We start from the raw sequence: 17,951 nt of genomic DNA, 5'->3' as shown, positions 1-17,951 counted from the left end.
GAAGAATTATAAAAATTCCTTTTATGCTTTTTTCATGTAATTCTAGTATAATTAAGATACGATCTGATCAGCCCGTTACCTTTGGCAAGGTGTTGAGTTACTAGAGAAAAACCAGTGTGGACTTTGGTGGAGTCCGATGCTGAGATGTCTTTTAATGGGAGAGATAACAAGATTAACCGGAGAAAAATCCGATCTAGAGCCAGATCAGAAACATATGTACCAAAACAAAACAAAAAGCATCTGACAAAGACTATGATTCATTTTTTCCCCCAACCACTCTGGCTTTTTACCTTGTTTTTCATAGAGCAGGTTAACCACTACCAATATCAGATACCCAAAAGTCACACTTGAGTAAAAGTAAAGATATCATATATTACTTTGACAAGATGTAAAAGTCATCCATAGGAATTGCGCTTGAGTAAAAGTCTTAAACCATCTGATACTAAATGTACTCGACTATCTAGAGCACAAGTGTAAATTATACACATTTAAATCAGGTCCGATATTCAACATTTTTAATGTTATCGAAACATATATTGTTGGGGTTTTTTTTTGTCATCTGATTGCCAACAAAATTCATTTAAAAATGCAGTATAAAGTACAGCAAAGAAAATACGTAGTTACATCACTGACTACTAGCAGGTTTAATTTATTTATCTGTAAAACTGTGCTAAGATAAACACCTCAGTTTATATATACAGTGAAATTGTGACAGGAGCCGTGTGTGTGTGTGTGTGTGTGTATATATATATCTGTTCTTGATGTGTTACTTCCTCTGTGTATCACATTACCAGCTTTCAGTAACAGGAAATAACAATGAACTAATGATGTCAAAACGTGACGAAATACGACAGGAAACTGCGTAAAACTTTAAAAGCTTTATTAAACTTCAAACACCTATCTTCCTGAGAAGCCTGGAATGGTATTAAAATAAATTAACACACAATCAACTACGAAAGGCTCGACTGTGTACACAGTGTCTTCACATCACCAGATTTGCTCAAACAAATATAACCGAGGAACGCAGCGGCGGCCTCCTGTGGGTTGAGTTGCGCTACACTGTTCCCAGTTCATCCTGTTTTTAACCCACCGGAGCCTCTGAAGAGACGGTGTGACTCCGCCGTGTCGCCTCACCCATCACAGTGGCACCCAAACAGCCTGAGGTGGCACAATTTCCTCGTCGCTTGTGTCTCATTACACTGACATGTAAAAAAAGAGTAAATCCTCTATTCAGCGTATCTTGATCATTGGGACATACGAGACAATGTCCGGAGAACAGATTTCTTTCCTTTTCTTTTTTTTTTTAGTACCAAGAGGGTTTTGAAATACTTGGCAGGGAAACTGTTGCTTTCACCACTTCAGCTGTTTCAGTCGACTGTGACACTTTACACCAAACGGCGATGGCGAGTCAAAACCACATGTGCTACTCGTCAATTAATTGCAGTCCAACTTTACGAACATATGTACACGTGTGCTACGACCTTCTGCTGCGTTCAGGATAGGACAGCCTGTTGTTGAAAAATAGCTCGTTATCAAAGAAAGGCACGTTAAGAAGCTCTCTTATTGTTGTGTGGATTCGCTTTCACTACTGCAAACACCGTCGTGACTACAACACTGTACAACTACGGCAAGCCTCTGTCTACGCATGGCATGTTAGTAAGCATCACGTCAGCCACAAAATAATGTACAACTAGGAGAAAACTCACACATATTTACATACCGGAGTCCTGACACTTAATACACTCTACAGAATTAACAGTGGCCTGATTTACCCTGGATAAATGGAAGTGGTTCCAGGTTGGGCATGTCTTGAGAGGGGTCGTCTTCGTTTCGTGGTTGGTTGTACTTTTAAGGCACAAAGGGGAAAAAGACGGAGGATGGAAGGGATCAAAGAGCCGGCTCTGACAACTAAAATTTACAGCCCCAGTGCCTATTCTCAGTCGACCGGCTGGTGTATTTTTAGCCTGTAAACATGTACGCAAGATCATCTTGACACACAGTCAACAGAGACTCCGGAGTACTGTTACGTAAGTGAGCGTATGCATTACAAAGAAATTGTAGAAAAGTGGTATTTGTGTCACCAGGTCTATGTAACAGACGAGGACCTTTTCCCCTTGGGGCTGCTTAGCTCAGCATAAATACCAGAAACATGTAAACCATCTGACTTAGTCCTTATGCTACGCTAAAGCCGCTGTTTTCTCCCGGTAGCTTCATATTTGACACAGACATGAGAGGGCTCTCAGTTTTCTGATTGAACGCAACAAAATGTAACCCTCTGGAGAAAGATAGCTGATTATTGAGCGTCATCCCCAGATCTAAAAATGCTGACAACATAATGTCATGATCAGACGAGCTGTGGATGAGACTCAACAATCAGCCGTCTTTCTCCAGAGAGTTACATTTTACTGACTGACCTCGGGAAAGAGAGGTATCAAGCGTATTCCCCTAAATGTTGAACTGTTCCTTTAAGATGACGGCAGATTTTTCTCGGTGTGGATCGTTCAGTTTATGCAGACTTGGTGTAAGGGAAGAGCGCTTTGCATGGTGAATGCATGCTCGAAACATTCGCCTTCCATTCCCTCTCCTGACACCCCACTCACGTTTCCACCAATCAGGGTTCCCTACGAGACTCCTCCAACCTTTTTTTTTTTTTTTTTTTAAGGCTGCGGTCTCGTGTAACACAACATTGCTGCGCTCATGTGTCCGCGCGCTCATGTGTGCGCACGTACAAGCGAACTCAGCTGCTTTCACCTCAGAATGCTCTCTCGGGCTACAGTTTCCCACAGCCGAGGGGGTCAGTGTCAAGGCTGTGCGAAAAAAGCTTTGACACGTCTGCGACAATATGCGGGTTCAAATTCGTACTGGTTGCCAAATGGCCAAATGTGGAGAAACAATTTGACAGATTGTCAGGTCAGCAGCAGAATTCATACTGTTCCCACTGGATATGTGAATGGTCTGAAGTCTTAACAGAATGTTTGCAACTTGTGACAGCAAATAAATGTAGAAATATTCAGAGAAATATAGCAGAATATCGGGTCAAGGGAGCCGGGTGAGCACCGTAGTGGAAAGGAAGTATTGGTATTTCCCGGGTCCCTGGGTGGGAGATGGACAGAGGTCGACATTTGATCTGAAGGCTATACAGTCTTTCGGGGATGGGGGTGGTGAAGGTCGGGGATCCAGCTTAGATGACCTCCCTGCTGTTTCGGATAGCACAACAGAGCACCATACTGAAGATCATCCCAATGATCTGTTGAGAGGAAAACAGAGTTTTAATAAAAAAAAAACAAAAAAACCCCAAACATTCTCTCTGACGATAAAAAGAATGCATTTGCTTGTTTTCAGTTCTTCTGAAAGCCTGACTCACCATGACTCCAGCGATGCCGATGCCCACGTACCCGATGATGTAGAGTTTGCTGTTGAAGAAGTCCTTGATGCCTGTCTCACAGTCCTGCGGGACAAAGATTCGTACACTATTCATTAGACAACAAAGAGGCAGAATTGATTTTTTTTTTTTTTTGTGTCCTGAGTCAGGAGCCAGTGATAGATCTTTACCCTGGTGTCTGGTTTGGCTTCGGGGCAGGGGCTGGCTATGGTTCCACAACAGTTCAGCTGGAAACGGAAAAAGCAAACACATTAAAGAATTGGGAGCATGCTGGAAATAGTTATGTGCTTTGAAATGTATGTGCTTTTTCTTCATGAATAACACATTTTTTTTACTTACTACTTTCTGGTATGACATGATCAATGTGCTGTTATTGTTTTCATTGTATGTTGTTCCGTAGAAGTTCTGAACGTCTTCGATAATCTGTGTACGAGAGGAAAAAAAAAAATCAATGACGTGTTGTCGTTGGAAGTTACCGCACTCACCGTGCTACTCAAGCTGTAGGATAATAAACGTACCTTGTCTTTGTTTAGGAATCCAAACACCCCTGCTGCCACCTCAGCACCGAAGATGATCAGCAGACAAGCGAAGAACTGGAAAATGTACGGTACTTGTGAAAAATATGTACGTATATATGCATGCATGTACTCTTCCAACTACTGCAAAACATCATGAGCACTTCTGTACATGCATTTGTACTCACTGAACCCAGCAGGCATTGAGATTCTCGAACAGCTCCACAGCAGCCAAAGAAACCAACCAGCATTACCAGACTGCCGGCTCCTATCAGGATATACACACCTGAGGGAACAGAGACAAATAGTCAGCAAATAAACAAACAAAAAAGGCAGGTAAACAAGACCTTTATTCAAGAACAGTAACAAGTAAAACAACGTGTATATTTCATTCATCAACATAAAGTGGCCTAAACAACCCAAAATGTTGCATTCACTTGACTTCTGTCGATCGATTCCTCCCTCTGTTTTTCCCAGCAATCTCATCTGCCCATCCTAGTTTACTGAGTCACCAGCAGGGGGTGGTACAGATCTAGAAATGTAACACTAACCAGTCCTCTGCTGTAGATTGCCAAGCAAAGCTCAGACAGTGGCATTAACATTTCAGGCTGTATTACTCTTGTGGTCTGCAAAGTTATCGGGGCTTTGTCAGCTCCTGTTTGAGGAGTGGACGCACGTTTATTTTTCCCTTTTAAAAGGGCGTCCTCATGACGTTCCTTGTGGGGTGGGATCTTAGATGATCGCCCATTAACCCCTCTAATTAGGAAAGGTACATGACAGGGTAGGACGGCAGGGAGGAATTCAACAGTCTCCTCCAGTGCACTCGTACAGGTGCGCATTGTTGCTAGGCGACAGCTCTGCATGGAGGGGCGAGAGAGGACGAGTGAGCCCCCTCAGGTGATGTGGGCTCAGGTGGGAACGAGGGAGGAAAGGCCCTTCATAGGATCCCACCGCGTCAGCCAAAAAGCTTGACGTGATGTGAATTACTGAGTTCTTGTGTTGTTTTCGAGTGGCAGCTTAAGCTTCTTCTTCTTCTTCTTTTTCACATCATAGTTAGGAAACGATCAGTTGTCATGCTGAACAACTGGCTACAAGTGACGCCGCTGCACTCGCAGACTGAAAGAGACGCCGGTGCTCTATTTGGTTTAGCTTGGCTGAATGTTGCATTGGTTTTCCCTTCAGCTCTACGTATGAAGTTGTTGACATTTTCCTATTATACGTCATTCAAGAGTAAATACATGTTTTGCGTGGGCGTGAAGCCGCGGGATTGGGAACGAGGTCGTAGCAACTGTTGGGCGCTCTCAGCTGTGTCTGTTGGGACGGAGCTCTCACTGTCAAAGCCATGTGTAGCACTGCGCTCTCAGAGGACCTGACACAGGCCACCCATCTCCAGGCCAGAAAGAGCCTCAGTTTACTCTTACTGTACAAAGGGAGGAAGGGAGGAAATATCTTTATGTTATTATGGGCTCTTGTAAGAAAGTAAATCTCTGCAGCACTCGACTGCGATCACTCATGAGCCCTAAACCGGCTCCAGGGAAGCGAAGTGAAGCGGCCATCAGGAGGAGAATAGTTTAGTCTGGACACTGTTAAAATAACTGACATTATCCTGAGTAACACACTTACTGCTAAGTAGAGAGTAAGACACTTCTCTCTCCTCCTCCTCTTCTTTTCCCAGTCTGCACTGTCATTTTTATTTGACGTCCCATCCTGTTTTCCCTTCAGACCTTCGCCATGGATCCCCATCTGTTTATATAATTGTCCTCTTCCATATGATATGTTCCATACGGACAGCTCGAGCAACTCTGTCACCCTCCCTCCATTTCTTTCCTTCCATCTGGGCAGGGTGGCCGACTGAGAGGTGTCGTGCTGCCCAGTGTGTTTCCCTCGTGCATTAACGCTCCATGTACTGCAGTCATTTCCTGTTATTCACACTCATCTCCGGTGTGTGAACGTAGCGCGGCCACGTTTCAGAGAACATTTAATCGAATGTAAATCTCTGTCCAGCACCGCACACGTACGTATTTACACACAGAAATAATGATTTGCTGAGGAGCACTGAACGCTTTTCCCTCGCGCACCATTTCTGTGCATGTGTTGGCTTTTATGTGTGTTTGTGGAGTGCATGTGTGTGTCTGTGTGTATGTGCACGGAGGGAAGCAGTTGTACGGAATTAAAAAAAAAAAACCCACACATTTCACAACCCCTTTCCTGACTGAGACAGACAGATGGAACTAATACGACAGTTTGATGCGTATGTGTGCGGTGTGTATAGTACCTATGTTTGCAGTCGCATCATTGGTCTAAAACGTGGTTACAACATCGACGCACCACAAAACACAAATTTGTGTAACTGTTTTGATAATTTGTTGAAAGAGAGATGACAGTGATTAATGTGAGGGTATTTCTTCGAATCACTTTGCACTAGCAGCTGAAATGTGGTCTACAAACAGACGTCATTTCAACGCATTTAATCTTTACATATAAAATGTCCATATATATGGAACTAAATATAGTCTGTGTTCTAAGAACAAAAAGTTTCCGGGACATTGTAGCACGAGCAGTTTTACATATTCATTTAAAAACAACTTTTATCATTTTGGGTGTGCAAATGAGATCTTATTGTCATCTTTGCCTGACTGAAAGAAACCATATTCAAATTCCTCAGTTCAAAGCCAGTATTGTAAATCAAAGTGAAATATGGTCTTAATGCGAACATTTAATCAACGCAAGTAGTTGGCGAAAAAACTTTCCGTTTGGAACCAGTTGCGACCGTCTTATCAACAGTGACGATAGATCTTTTCACTGGGCAGGTTTAAAGGCTGCACTTCAGCAAAGTCATGACATTTTCCGAACTTCTCCGTCTGCTCCACTCAGTTTTATACTTGCTTTTACCCACTTAGTCACACCATCCATATGACTGATGTTTCTAATATGTTTTTCAAGTACCAAATGTCATCCCTAAAATATCGACACAGTATCATTATGGAGACACTTGGTCAAAAAATATTGCAAAGTGATTTTTTTTTTTTTCATAGGATTTATTCAGTGCTCTTGAGGCGATTTCAAAACATTAAAACATAACCTAGAAACAGGGTAAATATTCCTTTAAGACCATATCGCCCAGCCCTGTCAACAGCCTTGTGTTGAGTGAGATACGGCGCGCTGTTGCACACCTACACTGTGTGCGCTTCTGCTGTTTGGACGGGCCGAGGTGTGCCGTGGTACTCACCAATGAAGAAAGTGTCTGGAGCCTTATCGCCGTTCAGCAGGGACACAGTTTCTGGGTCGAAACGCAGCCACAGTCCCACCGCCAGAACGAAGGATCCCATCAGCTGCAGAGACAGAGAGGGCAGAAAGACTTGTAATAAGCTTTGAAAGGAAAAACATGCATGGAAAACGAACAAATAAAGGACCTCTGTAGCTGAGTGGCCCACAGTCTCATGTGTACGCAGGCAACCGCACCCTAATAAATGCCAACTGTATTCACTGGCTAGTCTTCCCTCAGGCTCCCTTTTCTCCTCTCTGGTAAAAGATGTAATAATTGTTAAAATGGCACGTGGTTGCAGACAATTCAGTGACAACAAGGTATAAAATCAATGTTCTGTTATTTTAAAACGAGGCCTGTTTCTCTTATTATCTTGTTCCCTGCTTTAGATCTGACATCATTCCTGTATTTTGATTTCAGCGCAAACACAATGCTCTTTTCATCTTAACCGCAGAGGAAGTTGGTGCTTTTCATGCCTTCAGAGGGCTTGAAGTGTGATTTTTCCACATTAATAAAGCAACTGGTGGTGTGGAGTTTCCGCTCCGAGCCACTCCGACTCTCGAACAGAAACATCGTTTCGAGAGTTGGTGCTGTTAAATGTAATATTTTGGGTCTGATATCCGACTGCATTGCGAGTGCATCGTCCCAGTGTGCCGAACCCGCTAAGTTTGCCCGACCCCAGAAAAGTTATGTAAGTGTGAAACACCTCGCTTGATTTCTGGCTCTCCAGTAGGGAGAAATGACCCTCTTGGCTGCGGGCAGCAGTGTGGCACCTTGAGCTTTAACAGGCTCTCCTGTTTGTTTGGAAATGTGGTTACAAGTTGCTCATATTTTCCTTCATCCAAAAAAAAAAAAAAAAAACCCAACCACTGGTATACATCGAATGAAATCCCTGCAGTGCAATTGCTTTACGGCAAAGTGACTCTGGCAGAACAAAAAACTTTTATCCCGTAAAGAAGTTCTGAAAACCTTGAGGTGAAATGACATTTTTTCTGAGAGAGAGACTGTGGTGGGAGCTCTGATCAATACTGCGAGGGTTTAATGATCACCGAGCCCACCGAGGATAATCCAGTCTGAAAACCTTTCTGTGTGGTTGTGCGCAGAGAAATACAATGATTTGTTCAAATGGAGAGTCGTTTGCAGAGCTCGTCACGTGGTCTCCCTGTCCCAGATCCCAGCGTCTAGGTAGACCTCTGTTTGTGTGACCGTCTCTATGTCCCCGAGCTCAGAGTTAATTCTTTCGAAGCAGAAAGCCGTGTTGCCATGGCACAAACAAACTCCTCCACATCTGTGTCTTCATTTTACTGTGATCACTTGTTTACTAAAATCTGCCCCGCCTGTCTGCCTTTGCAACTGTTCTCTCATTCCTCTGCATCTTGTCCTCGTTCTCTCAGAATCTACAAACTCCTCCGCTCCATATCCACAGGTTAAATTTCACGCCGTTTGGTCTGAAGTGGAGCCAAGGGCTCAGTTGTAAAGCATCAGAAAAGGACAGGTGTTGGGAAGCCGGCTTCCTCCCAAACGGAGGATTTAGTGTCATGTGTGGTGATGTATGGGACAGCTGAGCTCGTGGGGTTTCGGGGATTAACAGGTCCAAAGCCATAAAGCACCGCGAAGAGAGGGCAGGTGAAATGTCGACTTACTGAACCAGGCTGGATTAGAGAAGGAGAGGGGCTCTGGATTTGTTTAACGCTGGTATTTGCGGGAACACCCGATGGTGCGATGCCGCTGTTGGAGGCGCGAGGTGCAGACCGCCGCCGGCGGGTCGTCCCGGGAGCCAGCCGTATTGTGTTGCTGCTGTATGGAGGAGCAGGTGGTTGCTTCACTACTGCAAAGAGCTCGGCCAAACCTCATTACTATTACGGCTTCATTTAAAGAGCCTTTTCAAAACCAGACGAATACCGCGCTGAAAGCTTCCATTTTAGCACAGGGGGGGCCCACAAACAACACTGCAGTCAGTGGCTGACGTGCTAAGTACACTCTCAACTATGGCACTCATGAGCCCGGCTATCCCACAGGTCCCATTAACCCCACTGCTTACATGCCTCCTCGCTTCACCCCCCACCACTTAGTCTGCCATCATCGCCCCGTCTCACAGCAGACACACCCCTCCCTTCTTCTCACAGCCTCTCTAACCTCACAAATCTACCCTACCGCCCGCCCAACCTGCCCATCCGACTTATCTCCATGTATCCCCCCTCCTCCCCTGCACCCGCCCAACCTCCTCAACCCACAGGACAAAGACCCAGTGTCTCCCTGTGACTATACGCTTTGGCGCACAATAGGAGGGAGACACAATGAAAGAGAGAATGAAAGAGGGAAGGGAGAGTAAGTTGTTAGAAGAGCGGTCATCTTTTTTTTTCCCCCCCCGCCTCAGACGACAGAATCGGCATCATGTCGGGTTGAAACTCCGATCTACGTTCCGTATAAGTCTCTGAATTGGAAGTGAGAGCGGCCGCACCTCTGAGGACAGTTTGTGGATATTTCTAGACGGGGGGATGGAAATCTCTCTGTCAAAGCTTTATTGAGGTTCCTTTACAGTGTGAAGGCCGACTCTTTAACGGCGCAGTTAAATAGTGTTTTTGTGAGGGGGAATTTCCATGAGAGCGGAGTGCCGAGCTGACACAGGGCTGTGGTCTTGGTCAGAGACAGTCTGTGGCATGATCCACTTTCTTCTTTTTAAGGAAAAAAGTCTTAGTGTAAATTAAAAACAAAAAGTGTGCAAGCAAAACAACTGTAAACTGCTCCCTTTGAACCCCGCGGTGATCGGTGAGTGATTCAAGCTGCTCAGACGTGGCCCTCTGTCTGGCATGTGTTTGGGAAAACAGATGCAAGCACATATTAAAAATGATGGGCAGAGGGAAAGTGTAAATAGGGCTGAGATAATTATGGGTGGAGCGAATCCCATTGTACGCTGCCACAGGGCGAGGGTGGGGGAGCGTTTGGTGGCGCACATCAACAACACGCGCGGGCCCGTGTGTTTGCAGGGCCGGAGCAATGTTTACTGCCAGTATTGATTTTGAAATCCAGCATTCAAATGTTGGCCGGCTCTTCAAAATAACAGCTGTGGGCAGAATCGGAAAAATGATCCTGACAATTGTGTCACCGCTTCCTCTTGTTCTTGCATCGGAAAGACCAGACCGCTAATCCTCCCGTCAGACGATCTGATCTCACCTTATCGCTTTAAACGCGTTTCTTAGATTTGCTGATTACATTTGTTTGTTTGAGATTATTCAGCGATGGAATCAGGACCGCATGACGCAGATTGAGAGACAAATAACATTTAAAGGCGACTTTTTTCTGATAAACATGGATGGTGAAGGCTGCCATGCAACCGCAGTTAACTTTTCTGCAATCTGCTGATCCTACAGTCCTACGTAGCATGTTCATGTTCGGATTAAATGTTTATGACCTGACTGTGATATCGGTAGGGTTGGGGGGGGGGCTGCCAGTGACTGCAGTTCAGCATTTATAAGCGCGAAACTACAGGGTCTTTTTAAAGAAACCTCAGACGAGTTTCCAGCCATGTTTGTTTGCCGGCAAAAAAGACAGATATTTCTGACAAGAGGGTTGGGACATCTCCAGCTGTGTTTGTGGCCACAGACTTGGTGTTTTTGAACAGACCTCGGCACAACCAGAACAGGCGCTTTGTGCCAAAACAAGATCTTTTCCTAAACCCCCTGACCGAGTGTTTTTATGCCTAAACCAAAAGCAGACAATGAGTAAAGCACGGTCACGACATAAAATAGAAAAACTGAACCGAATGAAATATGAAGTTGCAAAACATCCGTGGATGGCAGAAATCTACTTTGCCAACATTTAGTCCGATGATCCGGTTTGTTACTCACTGAATCTTTCGTTCTTTGTGGAAATACTTTTAATATATCCGTAGAATCTGAAACAATTTAAGCGACGGGGATAACAAACATAAAACACTGATGGGGCCTTTTTCAAATGAGGGGATTTCAGGAGGGCAAAAAAAGACTTTTTCTGTTGCACAGGTAACCATTAAACCAACTGTTTGTTTTTTTTTATTGAATAACCAAATTAATCATTAAACCAAAAGGAATCCAGAGGAAAAATGTGAAATCAGTTGGTTTTGATGAGGAGGAAGAGCACCAGAAGGCCACATGTGGGAAAACACGCTTTGTGCCGCATCTTCCTCACGCATCGAGCCGCGTTTGGCCCGCGCTGTTTACCTCACGGGCTTAATTTTTGACTAAATAGGGCAGTCAGTGAACTATGGCACACAAACACAGGCCTGACGAGCCCGAAAGGTATTGATGTTCCGCTGCGGCTGTTGCATTTGAAGCTATCAGCGTAATATAAACAAGAGCCTGGCCTGCGTTGTATTAACGACAGTTCGGGGACGGAGCCGTGCAGGAATCTCGCTACATCATGACGCTGTGACGCGAAAGTCAAGGGAGGTTTATAAACACAGAGCCACTTTGCAAGAACTGATGGATGGCTGTGATTTGTCAGACGGGGCAGTGTGCGACGCTCTTCATCATGCGGGTGAAAACATCTTTGTGTTTGAAGCGAGCGAGTGCCAGTATGTCTCACGGCTTTTCGTCTGCTGACAACACTCGGGGGACACCGCTCTGAGTTCATGTGGGGAGGGGAGGTGGTAATGGTGGTGGTGGGGGGGGGTTAAAGGGAAACATATCTGCCCCTCCTCCACCCCTTTCATCACACACACACACACACACACACACACACACACACACACACACACTCATCTCATCATCTCTCACTCCACCATCAACAGTGACGGCTTGCAGGCCCGGGGTGTTTGTGATGCTGTGATGATGAGCAGGGTGTCGTCACTGTTCATCTGCAGCCCGGGGGAAATGTGCAAAAAACTGTCCAGAACAAATCAGAGGAGCAAATCACACAGACACACACAGACTATCCCGCTATCCTGATACTGATCTATTTTCTGTCTTTATCTGGGTCACGTTCAGGCCAACTGTCCCTCTTTTGCCACGCGAGGACGCGCACACGCACACGAATATCCCTCTCAATCTCCCAGTGACCCTTTTCTCTCCTATCCTGACTTCCTCTCTGTGTTTTCCCGTGTCTGCCCACGTCGCCCATCCCCTTTTTTTTTTTTTTCTCCCTCTCATCTTCACCACCTCTCCGCACAATGAAATCAAAGGGGTGATTTCAGCATCAGCCACACCCATGCAGGATGTGGGGAAGTGGAGATAGGACAACTTAATGGTGGGACCGGTGGAGCTACAGCGCTCAGTGCTCCAACAGGAGCAGCAGGCTGAAGTTATGCTATTGTCCCGCTGTCACAATGGATCCATTCACGGTGCACTCAGCGCCTGATCCACTCCACAGATGCTTGTTGGAAAATCTCTCTCTCTCTCTCTGTCTCTCTCTCTCTCTCTCTCTCTCTCACACACACACACACAAAGGAGCGTCCCCTCTGAGGAGGGGGAACGCTGGCACACACACACACACACACACACACACACACACACACACACACACACACACACACACAGATCATTCACAATCTTCTTGTACTTGATTTGTAGCAAGCTCTCTGATTGGTGTTGACAAAGCCGTCACATGTGCAAATACTGTGTGCAGGACACACACACATACACACACACACACACACACACCTTTCACATGCACCTGACAGTGTTTTTTTAAAAGTGACTCTCTTGTCTCTCCTCCTGAAGGGCCGCTTTGGAAGAATTCAGAGGGCGCAGCAGCGGAGGGGGGCGTCGCGCCTCGGGGTGGGTGTAACTTTATCAATCAGCTCCGCAGCGTCTGTTAATGAAGCTGTGCGTGAGCCAACTGCTGAATTAGTTTTCCATGCTTGTCCCTCAATCTCTGTCTTTTCATTCAGTCTTAAAAACACGCTTCCCCAGGAAAAAAATTGGGAGGGGGGCGTTTTTTTTTTTTTTTTTTTTCCCTCTGTGGAAAATCTGATTTGAGCCTGGTGAGCCAAACCTAAGAGACCAGCTGGCAGTCACCCTTTCCGCGCCACGCACAGCCGAGCCACGCCGGACGGGCCACTAACGAATAAAGCACAAAGGACACCCTCGGGAGCAGGATGGAAGCCGAAATGCGCAAACATTCCCGGCGTCGTTCCTAAAATAAACACGTGGGTGTAAAAAGTCAGCTGTGTGGAGTGAGGAGTCCGCGCGGCTGCACTTGCTCTGCGTTCATTTACGCACGCCTCATCCGCACACACACACTGGCACACACACACTGGCACACACAGCACAACAGCGAGCGTGCACTTACCCAGAATATAAAGTTGAAGACGAACAAAAGGTATTTCACGCATTTCATTCCTCCTTCCACCTTCCCCATGTCTGCTGGATGTGTCTGTGTTGCGCCTTTAGTCCCGCAAAAAAACAAATAATACACACGCTCTGACGGTTGTGTTGGCCCCGCACGCTGTGACAACAATAACGGTAAGAACACTTGTGCATCAAGAAGCGGTCCTCTCTCTCTCTCTCTCTCGCACACACACGCGCGCGCGCGCACACACGCACACAAAACACCGCAGGATCCGCTTAAACTCTTTCCAGACCGCCCCTTTCAATAATACGGAGGGGGGCTGCAGGGGGGGCCGAGACTACACGATGGGGACTCGGCAAATGTTTGGCCGAGCAGTTGTTTGCACGTAATTGTACTTACAATGGCGGAGAGTATCAGCGAAAGCTGCACTTAGATTATGAGTTACTCCTGCTCTGCTACACAATACCTCTGCTGCACAACAGCGCAGAGACAAATATTCTTCTCTCTCTTCACTACATTCATCCAACGACTTAAGTCACTAATTCATTTGCAGGTTTTTAGTTTGATAATACTGAATATAATCATCAGACAGACTATGACGTGATATTTCAGCTCAGTGGTTACCAGACTCTTTTCTGCAGGCCCTCAATCAATCAGAGTTTGTTCACACAGCACATTACATCAAATCAAAGTGCAATTCAAAGTGCTTTCCAAGCGATTGACAAAAAACCCCCACCAGGTTTAGAGACTACTGCGCACCATTTGCAATACAATGAATGGATTATAAAATAAAAGAATGATAGAATACTGAAATCACTGAGAAAAAAAACGAAAGGAACAGGTTGCTGCATCATGGATGTACTGTGCAGCAGCTGAGTAAAACTGAGGAGAAATCTCCTCTTTGTGCTCTGCATCTGTAGCCTCCAAGTGGCATTGTTATTGGATCGGCTGTCGATATTTGTCGATGAGCTGATATTCTGTATATTAACATTTTGAAACACACGTCACACTGTGGTCTGCGGTCATTACCGGTGGTGACAAACATAATTTCCTATTTACTGCTTATTGAGTGGTTCAAGCGTCAGAGTTTGGGTTTGAAATAGTAAGAAATGTGTGCCAGTTCAAATCAGACATCCTGTAATGATTCAGTAATCCACGTCAGCATTGTAACCTTAAGATATTTCTCAGCTTGGATAAAATTGCAATATAGTGGCATCTTTTACTTTAACTGATATATATAGTGGGCTACGTTCTCATCTTTATCGAGACACAAAAACACCCCCAAAAACCTACCAAAAACTTTGTCAGCAGGTGCAAAGGTTAGGAACCTGCAGGCTATTTTATTTGATGGAAGAATTAGGCTACTGTAATAGCTCGCTATTAAGACAGCAGGAGCAGCTGTTTCTAAAGACCTGTGTTGTAATCACATGGACTGTCACTGTCTCTTTACAAGATGAACCACGCTGGTGAGGTGTTGAGGCATTTCCTAACTGCAACGGTGCAACCGTCCTCGAGATTTCCTGTGCAGTCAAACCAGATCTTGGTGCAGCAACATGCAAAGCCTCTTACGGAAGTAAATACATGCACAAATGTATAAAAAACAAAACAAAAAAAGGCAAGTTGCTTTCTAACTTATCGAGAAAGACTAGCTGATGAACTCAAAGGACGGACTGGGGGCTGAAGCAGCCTCTCATTCCTTCTGTTTGCTCTCCATGACACTAACGTGGAGTGATGAGTTAAAGAGCTTAACTTCATACAAGTTTATCATCTGCTGTCCTCCTCTTTCGACTTAATCTTTAAAGATGGCCTGAAAGTCTGTTCCTGGACAAAAAAGAAAAAGGGGCTCTTCATCATAAGTCATCGTTTGTGGGAGGACCAAAAAAAAAAATTAAAAAAACACGTTTATGGAAATGTCAGTCCAAAAATAACGTGGTTACAATCTGCCCACATAATTCCGCTACTTGAGTTGTTTTCCTACCAAAGTTAACCTCTTGCTCAGAGCATTTCTCATCCCTAGATGCTTTGTGCAAATCATCAGCTGAGCGCAAACTGAGTCCGCTATTAATGAAATGGAAAGAGCGGCCCCTCTGCTGGATTTCTTCCCCCGGTGTCATCCGTGACTGGGAGCGCAAAACTCAGCAGCAACACCATGTTCGACATAAATATTTTCCCCACAACCATGGAGAGCAGGGGGGACGTCCAGAGAGCAGCACATTTATGTCTCTGGGAAATCAGGCGCTGGTTCGAAAAATGTCCTTATAGAGGAACGAAGTGGTCTGCCAGGCTGAGGGAGGGACGAAGGGGTCAGACATGAATAACACTGTGGAGGGAGAGAGGGCGAGAACAAACGCGTGGATGATGTATTTATGTGACTCTCAACCAACGCGTGGCTCTTTTTCAGCCAGCCACACGTTGTGTCTGTCTCAGAGCAGCGGGAGTTATTGCTGTCAGACTCATTAAGGGAAGACGTGGAGGACGGGGGGAAGACAAAACAAAACAAAAAAAAACTGTTTAGTTTGGACGCTAACCAGGGCAGAGCCAAAAGAGGAAAGGCTGATAAGACTTGTGAAACTGGACCACTGCGTCCCTCTCGGTGGCGTAGTTATGGGATTCCAAACAATGTGAACAAGAACGTGCAGTAAAAATAGCCGACCAGATTGTTTCGAAGCTCAAAGTGGTATATCGGAGGTGCATTATGGGTTTGGCACGCTCAAATATATAGTACTGTGTGGCCATGTTTGATGCGACTGACAAAGTTTAATTTAGCCCACTGTGTTGGTTATTTCAAACATCTTTCGAATTTGAATGAAGTGCCTTGCTTTTCTCCTTCTCCCTTGAACGGGTGGGATCAGTAATAGCTTGTTATTATCTGTCACACCCATGTTTGTGTCAAGGCCTGGACCTTTTCCTCAGCTCTGAGATCATTATTGATGACAGACTGTGATAATGGTTGGCTGTGAGGGTCAGCAATGGTCTCATGCCATTAGGAGGCGTTTTTTTCTTTTCTTTCTTTTCATTATTTTTTTTGTTTTTGTTTTCATGTTATATTTTTGTTATGTAATCAAGCTGCAATAAAACAGCCTGGAGGGAGAATCTACTGGTGGAAGGGACTTCTATCTGTGGCAGCACAGCACCATCTACGGGTCACACTGCCAACACGCCATCATTTCTTTGCAGTGGAAAGCTGTGCTGTGCGTTAATGATGGTGACTTGTTTTAAGGGCTTCTTGACAGCAGCTGATGAGGGGAGGGAGTGCTGTACATTCACAATATTCATCCACATCAATATTTTGCCTGCTTGAGCAGGAAACAACTTTATTATAACCATCATTAATGAATGGCAAATGTATAGTTAATTCACTTTTGTTAATGCTTGTTTCCAAGATTGTTTATTAAACAAGTGTTGATTGTAAAGCTGCAGCTATAACCTTTTCAGTATATATTGTTCAAGGAGGTTGTAAAGCTCTTGGTGTATAGACAACAACTTTAGCAGACGGACTTGTTTCGGCTTGTTGTCAATCATCAGGGTCATCAAAGGCCACAATCCAGAGCCCCCTCTCTGCTTAACATATGGTCTATCAAGCATTGTGGGATTTGTTCAAGGAGACATATTGTTTTCATATTCAGGTTCATATTTTTATCTTACTGATAGAATAGCTTTACATGCTTTAATGCAAAACAAAACAAAACAAAAAAACAACCAATAACCTTCTCATACTGTCAAGTGCTGCAGTACTGTATCCCCCCTCTGTCTGAAACACACTAGCCTCTGGCTCCTGTCTCTTTAAAGCCCCCCTCTTCCAGATACCCAGTCTGCTCTGATTGGTCAGCTCACACATGCCTGAGCCAGCACTGCCCACCGTGTCTCCAGTCAGCTCCGGCCTGTTTTTAGCTTCCAGTTAGCTTCATTTCATCTGAATACAGGGATTCATCATTGATCAATGTCTGCTTTAACAGTGATATGACTATTCAAGTACAATTAACTATGTATTCACCACTTACCATGATGCTTATTATATTTTTTTTACCCAGTTTTGAAAAGTATAAGGTGTGAAATAAATCACTAGAAGAAGCGAATGCATAGACCATCCATTCCGTCTACTTGGAGGTCTGTGATGGTTTTACAGTTTGCAGCCAGAATTCAATTGAACCTTTCACTCCTCACTGTTTCACTTCACAGCTGCTGCAGCAAAAAAAAGAAAAAAAAAATGGAGAGAAAGTGGTTAACAAACCACATCGCCTGTTTGCGGCTCCCGCCAAAGTGAAAGGTTACCTGAGGTCACCTTTTCAAAAAAAAAAAAAAAAAAGCCTTTGATCAGAGGGCCTTGCTGCGATGAGGTCTCCTGGCAACACGGTCCAAGCTGAAAAAAAGCGCTGTGTTCTGTATGATCTGTGAGGCAGCAGCCAAGGTGGGAGCACAGTCTGACACCCGGGGATGGATGTGATGTGAGGAGAGATGCAGAATACAGTCATTTTTCCTCTCCTTTTCATTTGGTATCAGGTATCAGTTTATTCATCGGGAG

General features: G+C 44.9%; 1 protein-coding gene across 3 annotated transcripts; it reads right to left on the bottom strand.

Moving 5' to 3' along the window:
• Nucleotides 1–863: 863 nt before the first annotated feature.
• Nucleotides 864–13,656, bottom strand: LOC119023392 (CD9 antigen-like). 3 transcript variants are annotated; one of them, XR_005076253.1, is made up of 9 exons: nucleotides 13,430–13,656; nucleotides 7,127–7,229; nucleotides 4,086–4,183; nucleotides 3,901–3,975; nucleotides 3,722–3,805; nucleotides 3,553–3,609; nucleotides 3,365–3,448; nucleotides 2,415–3,247; nucleotides 864–2,273 (listed from the first exon to the last, which is right to left on the bottom strand). XR_005076253.1 is itself a non-coding variant. In XM_037105285.1 (8 exons), the coding sequence occupies exons 1-8, from the start codon at nucleotides 13,496–13,498 to the stop codon at nucleotides 3,182–3,184; spliced, it is 636 nt and encodes a 211-aa protein (XP_036961180.1). In that variant the 5' UTR covers nucleotides 13,499–13,656; the 3' UTR covers nucleotides 864–3,181. The 3 variants fall into 3 exon arrangements, 2 of the variants coding, with proteins under 2 accessions (XP_036961180.1, XP_036961181.1); XM_037105285.1 differs by having other exon boundaries at nucleotides 864–3,247; XM_037105286.1 differs by lacking the exon at nucleotides 13,430–13,656 and adding an exon at nucleotides 8,806–9,171 and having other exon boundaries at nucleotides 864–3,247.
• Nucleotides 13,657–17,951: the final 4,295 nt, after the last annotated feature.

Source organism: Acanthopagrus latus, chromosome 7, assembly GCF_904848185.1.
Source record: "Acanthopagrus latus isolate v.2019 chromosome 7, fAcaLat1.1, whole genome shotgun sequence".
Lineage (NCBI taxonomy): Eukaryota > Metazoa > Chordata > Actinopteri > Spariformes > Sparidae > Acanthopagrus > Acanthopagrus latus.
The sequence above is the reverse complement of the archived record's forward strand: the minus strand, read 5'-3'. Positions and strand labels throughout refer to the sequence as shown.

Bases quoted from the DNA above. Each gene is read 5' to 3' on its own strand.
- LOC119023392 (XM_037105285.1), bottom strand. From the start codon at position 13,498: ATGGGGAAGGTGGAAGGAGGAATGAAATGCGTGAAATACCTTTTGTTC. The intron at 3,806-3,900 runs GTACGTTTATTA...TCTCGTACACAG, and splicing joins GATTCCTAAACAAAGACAAG to ATTATCGAAGACGTTCAGAA. The intron at 3,449-3,552 runs GTAAAGATCTAT...TTTGTCCCGCAG, and splicing joins AAGCCAAACCAGACACCAGG to GACTGTGAGACAGGCATCAA.